Genomic DNA, 12,475 nt, shown 5'->3' with positions numbered 1-12,475 from the left:
TTAGCCCCACACTCTCTGCAACTGGGTCAAGTTAACACCTCTTTTTCCCCTACATATGCAGTGTGGAAAAGCTATTTATAAAATGTTTTTAAATATTTAGGACCAAATAAATCAATATTGTTGGAAAACACTTCCTCTGACCAGAACTCATTTACTTGCCCAAGTCCCATGTGGATAACAGAACCAAGAATATCAGGGTGATCCAAGACCAGGAATAAAACAGACGTTGGGCATTTGCTCCCGGAATGCCCGCCCAGGCTCGCTTGCAGTCTGCACACTGGCTGGTGACCCGGTGTTGAAGAGTCCAACAACTCACCAGTGGTCTTATGAATAATATTAAGAAGCAGGAGCAAAAACAGGCTCTTCAGAAATTACCTGACTCTGCAATTCACTTTGCTGCTTCAGGCGAAGGTTTTCAGGTGTATCTGCCACCGTGGTGAAGGACTGCTTTGGGTAGTGTCTGTGGAGACATTTTTTTAAAGAATATGATTAAAATATTATGACAGCAAACAATGTTTTTACCCCAGTCATTTTATTCTGCCTTTCCGTCACAATGGCAGAGGTGTCTCTCCTCTTAGGTAAGGTCCTGTCTATCATGGATCCCAAGCCCTCCTCTGTTTTCAGGACCCTCTGTGACCCACTTATCCCCACTGTCTCCCAAAATTTCACCCTAGGCTTCTCTATGAGCTTCTTCCCGTCGGCACCCGAGCATGCACAAGGCTTTCCTGACTCCATCTTCCCTCCACCCACACTACTCTAGCGTGAGGTTCCAGAGTCCATTCTCTCCCTTCTGCCAAACTTCCTGACAAAGAGGCCTCAACTCACTGTCTCGGCTCATCTCTTCCAACTCTCTCGTCAGCGCTATGCATTCCAGTTCCTATCTTCAGACACTGCTCTGGTTAAGGTTACAACGGCTTCCGGTGGCACGGAGGATCCCACAGACACCTCTTGGTCTTCCTCTTGCTTAGCCTCTCCTGACTTGAATTGTCCTCTTCCATTGGTGTCTCTGTCCTCCCACACTCCTGGCCTGGCCTCTCCCCTTCTAGCTGTTCCTCCTCTGTCTCCTGGGACTCCTCTCTGCTCATCCTCCTTCACGGTTCTAACAGGCTTTTCTTCTCTTAGTGATCTCCAGGGTGATCTCATTTGTTCTCACAGCTCTGGGTACCCCCGATATCATGCCAATCACTCCCAAATCTACATCTCTAGCCCAGCTTTCTCTTCTGTATTTCAGACCCACTGGCATTTCCACTTGTGTACAGCCCATGCTTACCACAAACTCAGTCTGATAACCAACAGTCCATCACCCCACTACAGTCCCAAAATGAATTCCTTCCCCTGTGTTCTCTCTTTCACCCATTAGTGTCCAGCTGTCTACACCAGAAACCTGGGAGTAACCTTGACTCTTCACACATCTAATTAATCCATTGCCAACTCTGTTGATTCCATCTCCTAAATATGTCTTGATTCTATTTACAGCTTTCTGTCTTCACTGAATCTTTCTTTAAAGGACACATTTATCTTTTAGGTAACTACCATGCTTGCCAGTCTTGCCCTTCTAATCCAACTCCCCAAAGCAAACTTTCCAAAATGCCAACCTGATCATCTGACTCCTCTGCATAAAACCTTCCCAATGCTTCCCACTGATCAGAGAAAATAGTCCAGCCTCCTGTCCCCCAAGGCCTCCATGGTCAGCCTTCTGCAAACTTCTCACTCACACTCCATGCTCTGGCCACGGAGCTCACCCTACTCTTTCCTACCTCTACCCCCACATGCTTCTCCATGGCCAGGAACACCCCACTTCTTGGTTAACTCCTCTTTATCTCTTAGTTCTCGCCTTAGATTGCACTTCCTCGAAGAAGCCTTCTGGTCTCACAAATGTGTCCTGGAATGTACTTTTCATCCCATTATAATTTTTTTCATATTCATTTGTATGTTCCTATTGACAAAACTCTGTCTCACAGTACAAAGAAAGTTCTGCAGCAGCTATCTTTCCCTTGTCAGAGCACATTCCACATCTGTCGGGGTCTGTCTCAGCATGAGTATGATTTCAATAAATATTTGTAGAAAGAAGAAGAGACAGGAAGGAAGGAAGGAGAGAGGAAAGGAGGGAAGGAGGAGGGTGAGAGGGTCAAGCTATAAGACCATAACGCAAGGCAGGCTACAGAACAGCTTCACTGCATTACATCATATACAATAGCGTGTATGCAAGCACACAGGCCCTCCTGGTGGTGAAGTGAGGGCGTCTCCTCCCATGTGTGGCTAAGACACGAGTGAGTGCCTCCACTCCCTATGCCCAGCTGGCACGGAGGGTACATCTGGCTCCTGAGACTCCATCACCAGAAAAGCTGAGGAGCTCAGAGCCATCCCTCAAAGAGCTCCCATCCTTCCACTTCCTTCTCCCTGGACCCTCTTTTTGGTAATGCCCACCCTCCATCTCTTCCTGCAGCTTCCCAAAAGTCCTCTAAGCCTCACTATTTCACCATAATTTCCTTGCTCTTTAAAGCAGATACAAACCTAATTTAAATTTGTTCACGATAACTCTGGGTCATCTAAATAGACATGACCAGACCATGATACAAAACAGTAGTGCTTTCAAAGTTTACAAAGGTCAGGATGGCCTAAATGCCACGAGATCTCTTTTATGCCTGTTGACTGGCAAGAGAGTATTTCTCACACAGAAGTCAGCCTTCCACGGTCCTCTGCCTTTCTGGTTTCCTTCTTCTAACCCAGACTAAGAAGTAGAGAGCAGTCAAGTTTACTGAAATGTTGGTAAAACTAGAGTTACTGATTCAAGTGAGGAAGCTGTGATAAGGCAAGGTCTCCCCTCCTTATCATGAAGTCATAGACTTGGTGTCAGCCTCACGGGGGGCTACTACAAGGATTTTTTAATTTATTGAAGTACAGTTGACTTACAATATTATATTACTTTCAAGTGTACAACATAGTGATTCTTTATTTTTATAGATTACTTGGGAGCAACTGTGCTCCAGACAGGTGAAGCTCAACAGACAACTTCAAGGTGGGTGTTTCAGACCATTTGCAACTCCATCTTGGAAAGCTGAACTAAACTGGACTTTAACATGTAGCCACTATGTATGTACTGCTATACGTTAAAGCTAAAATAACAACTTAGCATATTTCCTTTTTCAAAATACATTCTGCAAAATAAAGTTTCACAGAGATTTTCAGGACTTCCATAATGTCTATTTCAAAAAGTATATGTATATATTTTAATGACTTTTGAAACTGTAATTAAAATCTACTCTCAAATGTGTTACAGAAAGTTTAACCAGTTGAAACTGTATTGTACTTGCAGGTCAACTCAGTTTAGGGGAAGATTTGGAGGGGACAATTTTCGCCTGCCATTTATGTTTAATTAAAAATTATGTTTTAAACAAGATAACTATTAAACAGAATTTTTAAGGAAACATAATTTTAAAACTAAACAGAATTTTTATTGAACAGCATCCTAGTATGGAAAAATGAACTGGCAGTGGCAGGGGGATTCAATTTGGCATTTGGTCCATACTAGGCAAAAATGTCTACTTGGATACTCACAAAACATCACTTGTCACACTTATCTCTCAATTTTAAAGTAACCATTTCATGAAAATAATCTATTCTCACCCTTTGACTTTATAATGGAAAAAGTGATAGATCTGAACTTATACCTGAATGTAAATAAAATACCACTTTAATATGTTTGAAATCAGCAACCCAAACTAAGTTCTATTTGGAACAAGGTTTTACACCTTTGAAAAGAAAACAAATTGAAAAGCTTCTACTGTTTTCCTTTATTTCTGCTCACCTGATAGCCAAAACAACACATTTACTGATACTTAGTACAATTATATTGAGGACTATAAACAGATTGCAATGCTTTGCATTTTTTCCAATATCTTCCTAATCCTAAAATTTAATGATTTTGTAATTACGGGTAATATAACTTTCTCTAAAGATGCATTACAAGAAGAACCTATCCAAATTTTTGACATAGAAGAAAAATTCAATCTAGTATTAATAGCCAAAATATAAAAAATGCTGAAGAAACGTGGAATTCATATTTGAAACTACTAGGAGTCATGAGTAGTATAACAGATTAAAACCTAAGACTTTGGGGACCAAAGTTATCTTCAGAGCTAGCAAAATTCAAGTGAGTATGGTCTTGGGGGGAAATGCCTGACAAGCAAAAGACAGTGGAGTGGTCTCATGAGTTGGAACCATGAGACACAGATGTAATAAATGTAATTACAGAGAAGGCTGCACACACTGTTTATATTAAAAATAATAATTACAACATCTAGAGAACCTTAATTAATTTTGCCAAACTGGACACATCTGAAAACCCTGGATTTATCAACGTCATATAGCAATGTCCATCTAAACTAATCTGGTGATATTCTGTTCTGAAATCATAGTCTCAACTCCCACTCACCCAACACCCCACTCCCAAAAGAAAAACAGATCCAGAAAAAAAAAAAAAAAAGAGGACTGAACGATCCCTCATGGGATCACAGGAACAGAGAAGCAAAGCATTTTAAAACTAACTGATGGATATAGTTAATTCTAGCTCTTCCCAAATAGTGCATTTAAATGAGACAAAATAACTGTCTCAAAAAGAAAGCTTCAGGAAAGATCATTTCTTCACTAGGCTTAGAGAAAGAATGACATTTTTCTCCTTGTCTATATTAGGGATCAGAACATGGGGCAGAAGGCATGGGAGCATGAAAAATGAATGTTCAAAGGGAATAAGTAAAAAAAGGTAAAAAGAAAAAAATTACAAAAGATGGAGTGGGTGAATTGGTACATTAATAAATTTCCTGGATAATAATATATAATCATGGAAATATGAGAAATAACACATATTTCTCATATGTGTTATAAGCTGGTGGAAAGATCTGAAGAATATCATAAAATGTTTAAGCGTCATAAATAGAAGCCTCTTAGCTGAAGTACGCAGGAATTAGACAAAGTGTATGTGTCAAGAGGAGGCTGACAGCTGCAACAAATCCATGCTTCCATGAAATACTACATTAAAAATGAATAAAAAGAGAAAGAATCAAGATAATAACAGAAGACTATAACCGAAATGGCAAAGTTAGGTCGCAAAAACAAGACTTCTGAATTTTTTCATCTCTTTGAGATTTGGTTGATAATATAGGAAAATTATATGCAAACAGGAGACCAAAGCTGGGCAGAGTGAGGAAAGAGCGTAATAAGCAAACGGCAGCCTCCACGGGGGCTTCCCTGATAGCTCAGCAAGTGAAGAACCCACCTGCCATGCAGGAGACCCAGGAGACGTATGTTCGATCTCTGGGTCAGAAAGATCCCCTGGAGGAGGAAATGGCAACTCACTCCAGTACTCTTGCCTGGAGAATCCCATGGACAGAGGCGCATGGCGGGCTACAATCCACGGGGTCACAGAGAGTCGAACACGACTGAAACAGCTTAGCAGCACAACCTCCACAGAGACAGTAATGAGACAGAACACTATCAAGAGCCCAGAACCTCTCGCTTTTTACCCAGAGCCCACAGTTCATGAGAGCGCTGGAGCCACGCAGCCTGGGTTTGGACCTGGCTTTTTCACCTACTGTGCCTTTGGGCAGGTTTCTTGATCTCTCTGGCTTCAAGTTCCTCATCTGTAAAATTAACACAATGATAGAGCTTCCTAGGCTTGTTGCAAAATGAACACCTGTAGAGCATTTCAGTGTCTGGCTCAGAGTAGGCACTCAATTAATGACAAAAGATATTATTGTTACTATTACTTCTACTATCACTTTCTCGTTGCTTTACTGCAAAGCAACTTAACCTGTGTGTCTCACTGCCTTCATCTATGTAACAACGATAAAACACTCTGAGCTCTTTCATGAGCTTCTTGCTAGAAATACATGAAATGGAAAGCTTCTATAAATATGAGTTATGAGTAAACCACTTAAGACATATAAAGCTAAGATCATCGTGAATTTATTTACCGTAAATTCTGTAGTAATGGTTCTCAATCACTGTCCCTGGAGGACAGGTGGCAACAGGCAATGTCTGGAGACATTTTTGGTGCCACAACTGGGGAGATGGTGAGGAGGCACATGCTTACAGGCATCTAGCAAGCAGAGGGCAGGGAGGCTGCTAAACGTCCTACAATGCACAGGACAGCCCCCCACTCCAAAATGTCAGAGTGTCGACACTGGGAAACTCTACATAATAAATACAAATTTCTAACATTATAGGAGGCCACTAATAAGACTATTAGCTGTTTCCAGCCAATCTCTGATTTTTTTTTTTTAATTTTCATCTGCCTGGCAAAGTCAAATGGCCTCTGCCATCTCCCCCGAAACCTGTCCACAATCTCAGTCAGTCCCTCCTCCTCACCAGCACTCAAGCCTACCCACCCTCTCCAGTTTTTTGTTTCCTTGAACACTGTCAGCTCTACTCAAACTAGGAAATCTAGGAACAGAGCTCAGGTGTCAAAAGCATTTGTTATTATATCATTATTTCATGAAGGCCCCTGAGCAGAAGAGTAAATACAGCAGGCCCCAATGCTATTTATGAAAGGCCAGCTTTCAAGGTCGACCCTCGGCTGGTGTCTAAGAACTTGGATTCCATGGAAGGGGTGGGAGGGGGGCGTTCCCGGGAGGGGGGCATTCCCACCACCACTAGTTGATAAGAGTGGAGTACTGTGCCTAAGCTGTTTGCACAGACAACATGGTGAAGCAGAATCCTCGCTTTCCTTCTGGGAGTCTGGAGTTTGGGTACATGCCAGACAGAAGCGCCTATGTAAACAGCCCTCAGGTGAAAACTCTGGGAGTCAAGTCTCTAACGAGCTTCAGCTGGTTGGCAACATTTGCCACAGAGAGGGACTCAGAGCGGCCCCAGTTGACTTTCTGGGAGAAGACTAGAAGCCTCTGCTCAGTTTCCTCAGGACTCTGCCCCATGCGGCTTTTCCCTTTGCTGCTTCTGTATCTTTTCATTATAATAAATTACAGTCATGAAGCCTGGGAGACCCCCTAGAGAATCATCAAACCTAGGAGTGATCTTGGGGACCTCAGGTCCTCTTCTGCTTAACAACACTCATGAAAGAGGAAGGGCATTCACATTTTTAATACATTATCTGCTTTAAGAAAATGCAACTTCATCTCGAAGAACATTCATTTTTAATATTTATATATTATTTTGGCTATGCTGGCTCTTCACCGCTGCACAGGCTTTTCACTAGCTGTGGCCAGCAGGAGCTGCTCTCTAGTTGCAATGCACAGGCTTCTCGCTGCAGTGCCTTTTCTTGTTGCGGAGGACAGAGTCTAGGGCACGCAGGCTTCAGCAGCTGTGCAGCACTTGGGTTCATTAGTTTCAGCTCCCAGGCTCTAAAGCACAGGCTCAATAGTTGTGGCACCCTGGCTGAGGTGCTCCACAGCAAGTGGGATCTTCCTGGATCAGGGATTGAACCCCTGTCTCCTGCACTGGTAAGCAGATTCTTTACCACTAAGCCACCAGGAAAACCTTCTTAACAACATTTAAAAGGCAGAAGGTCTGACCTCACGTTATTAAATTGGCTCTTCAATTCGACCTTTCTGAGTTAGGTGAGGGCCTGATGACTTTTCTCTGGACCATTTTTTTATGCTCTGAATTTAACCAAGGAGGTAATTTTATCCAAAGGTCAAGATCTGAACTGTACTGGATAGTGGAGAGAAGACAGAAGGTTTGTACATAATTTTAAATATTTCTTCCAACTATGAACAACTCCATTTTGTAGCAATAATAACTGTTTCACATCACTCAAAATTATCTTTAAAGAATGAAAAATAAAACATTTAAAAATAATCAGGCCCACCACCAGGGTTCTCTATGAAGCTACTTACAAAGGATATGCTTCAGCAAGAAAGAAAATAATTCCAGAAGGATAAGCTAAAATGCAAAAACGAATGGTGAGCAAATAAAATGCTAAATGCAAGGCACCATACACATGCATATGAACACATACACCCACATACACAAACACGGTATGAAACAAGACAAAGTAAAAATACCTGACAAAAAGACAAGAGGGCAGTATGCGAATAAAGCATTCGGAGGTCCTCTGTTCTTCAGGAGAAAGGTTAAGACATTACTGAATTTTAAACTGCGTGTAAACATATGTGATAAAACCCTAAAGGTAACCACAAAGATATATAGCACATAAATTCAAATCCTATAAAAGAGAAAAATCAAAATTTTTTAAAGTGCCAAAACTCTTAACAATAAAATTAAAACCAGAAAGAGAACAGAAAGGAAAAAAGCAGCATAGAAAAAATAGCAGCATAGAAAATAAAAAGCATAAAGAGAATAAAAGCAAATATAGCAAATAAAAGCAAAAGAGAATAAAAAGCAGCATAGAAATTTAACAGTTGGGAGAAACAATTCAATAATCACAAAACTGTAAATGGGTTACATCTGCTGGCAAAACAATCAATATACAGTCATATTTTAAACCTTCACTATAAAAATAGCAATCTCAAAATGAGACAAAATATTTTAAAAATAAAGGCATTATTAAGAATAGAGATATTACATAGTGATAAAGACTCAAATCACCAAAAAAGCATCGTCTTAAATGTAAAGTTTTTAAAATATATGTGTGTGTGTATGTGTGTACATCTATATGGAAAGAGAGAAAGGGAGAGAGAGAGATTGTGTGCAGATGCAAAATTGATGACAGGGAAAACTGGCATATTCACCAATATAGTGAGAGATTTCTACACCCCTCTCCCATTCATTGCTAGGTCAAGCAGGCAGACACAAAATGAGTAACTATATTAAATATGTGAACTATAAAATATGTGACAATAACACTATTAAAGTCTCCACACAGGGCTGGTATTCAACCTCTCTAACAACCGGTAAGTATATCGTGGGTGCCCAAGAATCAAAAAGCATTTCAGAGCTGGCCCAGCCATGAACCACTGGCAGGATTCACCAGTGTGAACCTAGGATCACCAGTCTGCCTCTAATGCAGGAAAAAGTAGGAGGCCAACATGTCCCCTAAGGAATGACAGCAGAATCATAAAAAGCAAGGAAAAAACTGTCTCAGCTATAACATCAACTCTTCATACGTGGATCCTGCCCTATTGGATGCAACTTCCCTGAGGATGCCTGCTTTGGAGCCCAGATGTAGTGAGAAAAGGAAGCAGCATGAAACTGGGGTGGATGAGAGGGAAGAGGAAGAAGGAAAGAGAGAAAGACTGTAACCTAGCCTGGGATCTGCCATCACACACTAAACATGAGAAACGACTGCTAACACTGCAAGGACCTCCAGGAAGAAAAGGCGTGAAGCAAGGGGCCCAGGAGCCACGTGTTCTGCACAGAAAGGTTTCCAGAGCAAAGGAGCAACAGAGACAAATGCAGCTTGAGGACACTTGAGCCAGGGACAGCTTTGAAGACTGGATCAAACCAGACCTACTCATGAAGGGATGGGGCCTCAGGGAGGGTGAGATGGAGCCACTCAGACAGAGATGGGAACTGGCGCATTCACAGCCACACTGTGCTGCGTTCCCCCCAAACTAAAATGCTAGCAGATTTGTTTAGGGAGGACCTCCTCCACTGCCTAAAAAGTCTGAACTGAAGCCAGCTCCAGACTGCCAAGGGCCTTCCTGTGTAAGTGTTTTTGCTGTCTGAGCATGCTTTGCCAGACACATCAGGGGGTTTCTCCCACCGTTTTCTTTCCCACCTAGAGCCCCAATCTCAGAAGCCTGAACACCCAAAGCCACTCACTGGATTTCTTTTCTTTTTTTTGGCCACTCCGCACATAATGCAGGACCTTAGTTCCCTGACCAGGGAGTGAACTAGTACTCTCTGCAGTAGAAGCATGGAGTCTTAACCACTGGACCACCAGGTAAGTCCCCTGGGTTTGGTTCTTCAAGGGCGAAGCATGTAGAGTCTCACATGCTTAGTCTCCATTTTTATTTCTTTCTCCGAAAAAAAAATCTTAAAACTTACGTTCACTGTATTGTAAGGATTTTGTTTGTTAAAGAGAGATCATGGAAAATGATACATTGTGTAAAAGAAGGCAAAAACCTGGAAGTCTTTTTCCCTTGAATAAAAGTTCTTGGAAATTCCATAATTATTAATAATTTGCAAAAATAATTCTATGTTGATTATCTTTTCAGATGTAGAAAATTAACACATTACTGACCAGGGAATTTTTGTATAAGCAAACACCTGTGGCCATAATACTGGCTAAGTCACTTCAGTCATGTCCAACTCTGTGCGACCCCATAGACGGCAGCCCACCAGGCTCCCCCGTCCCTGGGATTCTCCAGGTAAGAACACTGGAGTGGGTTGCCATTTCCTTCTCCAGTGCATGAAAGTAAAAAGTGAAAGGGAAGTCGCTCAGTCGTATCCGACTCTTAGCGACCCCATGGACTGCAGCCCACCAGGCTCCTCCAACCATAGGATTTTCCAGGCAAGAGGACTGGAGTGGGGTGCCATTGCCTTCTCCAGCCATAATACATCTCCGGTCAATAATATGTTAAGAAATTTTCATATCAAATATTTTAAAACTTAGATGATAACATGAGTAAAAACAATTCTACAGTATTTTTTACTAATATTCCAGTTTGAGTGCTGTCAGGGAAACTAATATCTAATGGATAGAGGCATTTTAAGATAGTAGCATTTTTACATGTTGGGGTCAATCTGGACACTTCCTACCTAATAACACCCCTTAAGTATAAATTTGTTAGTGTACAATGAATGCTATTCAACATGAGCTAAAGACATATTCAAGTTTAAATGTGTCTTTCATTCTCTTGCTATGTCACTGATGTGATGTCTATTCATGGATTTCTCTCCATAGCCATCATCTCATTCTTAATTGTACCACTAATCTTCTTCCCTGTAGCATCTCCATAAACAACTTACAAATGAAGCCACTGGTTGCAAAACATCAAATTTATGATTTAAAAAAAAAAGATGGTGAATTAGAGCAAGTAAATGGGGAATGCTCTTCAGAAAGGAGGCTTACAAGAGCTGCTGGTAGATCACATAAAAGCGAAAAATGGATTATGATAATGCAGGCCTCCTGTACATGACATACAAGCCCAGCTGAAAGGAGATGCAGAAAGCAAACCCCTGGCTCTCTAAAGAGCAGTCAATAACCTAACGATTTACCAAATTCTCTTTCTGGCTGGAAGGGTCAAAAACCTGCCACCCTCTGATTTACTTCCTTAGCGGGACTCCATTGTAACCTCCATCGTGTGTTTACAAAAGAAGGCAGGATCAAAGGGATTACACGGTAAACCGACCACACTATGAAATGCTTATCAGCTACTGGAACATGTCACCTAGATTTTGAATTACTGTGTAAAAGGTAAGAAATTAATACACACACACACACACACGCACGCACACGCACACACGCACACACACACACCCCCAGATGCTGGTGAGAAAAATACAGGCTAGTGGAGAAGAGTCTGTGCCTATGCTGTTGCCAATACTGACGGTGGGAAGGCACAAACAGGGGCGCACGTGCGGCTGGGCAGCTCTGTGATTTGCGCTCGGGAACGCTGAAAGGCACTGGTGACCAGAGCCAAGAGGAACACATGCAGAACTGGGACTCAAGTATCTGAGGCATTACCACAGTCTGAAAGATATTAAAAACACCAGTGTGGGAAGGAGAGGGTGGGACGAATTGGGAGATTAGGACCGACACATATACACAACCATGTGTAAAATAGATAGCCGGTGGGAAGCTGCTGTATAACACAAGGAGCTCAGATCAGTCCCCTGTGACGACCTAGAGGGATAGAATGGAGTGTGGGGGTGGGAGGAAGGCTCGAGAGGGAGAGGATATACGTAAACATACAGCCGAGTCACACTGTTGTACAGCAGAAACACATTGTAAAGCAATTATCTTCCAATTAAAAATCAATAAAATAAAAAACATTAATATTTAAAACAAAGTTCATAGAAAAACAGAACATTAAAAACACAAGAAAGATCACATTATCTTCCATTGCTAAAAATAATAATAAATATAATTCCTATGATAAATACTCTGTATCCATAAAAATAACTATTTAAAGCCTAAAGATGGGGGGAAGCATAAAATAATTCTATATTTTGGAAATATCTATGCAAACCTAAAAATGTAATATTATATCCAGTTGTGAATTTTTTGATAAAAATGGTTATAGTCACAGAAAAATTATGGCCAAAAAAATCAATTAAATTGTGGGAAACTAAGAAGATGAAAAAGAGCCACCACTGGGGTGTAGACTTCACCTGCATGTTACTCCCCACAGGCTCAGGGCAGACATCACCAATTCACATCACTCTTCCTGAAGGGAAGTCTAACCACAAAACAGATCAACTCTTCTTTAAACGTACTTTTTTATGGCTATTGATTATATAATTAAACGAAAACACAATAGGTCATTACATTGCCACTGTGTTCAGTGCCATGGATGAAGAGAAAGATGTGCAGCTTTAACCCTTTTCCATCACA

The 12,475-nt window shown here is 41.3% G+C and overlaps 1 protein-coding gene across 1 annotated transcript in view; it reads right to left on the bottom strand.

The window, feature by feature from the left end:
- NEBL (nebulette) overlaps window positions 1-12,475 on the bottom strand; it is a 384,633-nt gene that overhangs the window by 242,091 nt on the left and 130,067 nt on the right. Inside the window, exon 3 of the mRNA XM_040248597.1 lies at window positions 376-460. Within this exon, the coding sequence (XP_040104531.1) occupies window positions 376-460 (85 nt within the window). The remainder of the gene's footprint in view (window positions 1-375; window positions 461-12,475) is intronic.

Source organism: Oryx dammah, unplaced genomic scaffold (assembly GCF_014754425.2).
Source record: "Oryx dammah isolate SB20612 unplaced genomic scaffold, SCBI_Odam_1.1 HiC_scaffold_10, whole genome shotgun sequence".
In the NCBI taxonomy this organism is placed as follows: Eukaryota; Metazoa; Chordata; class Mammalia; order Artiodactyla; family Bovidae; genus Oryx; species Oryx dammah.
Note: the sequence above shows the minus strand (reverse complement) of the source record. Positions and strands in the feature narration are given on the sequence as shown.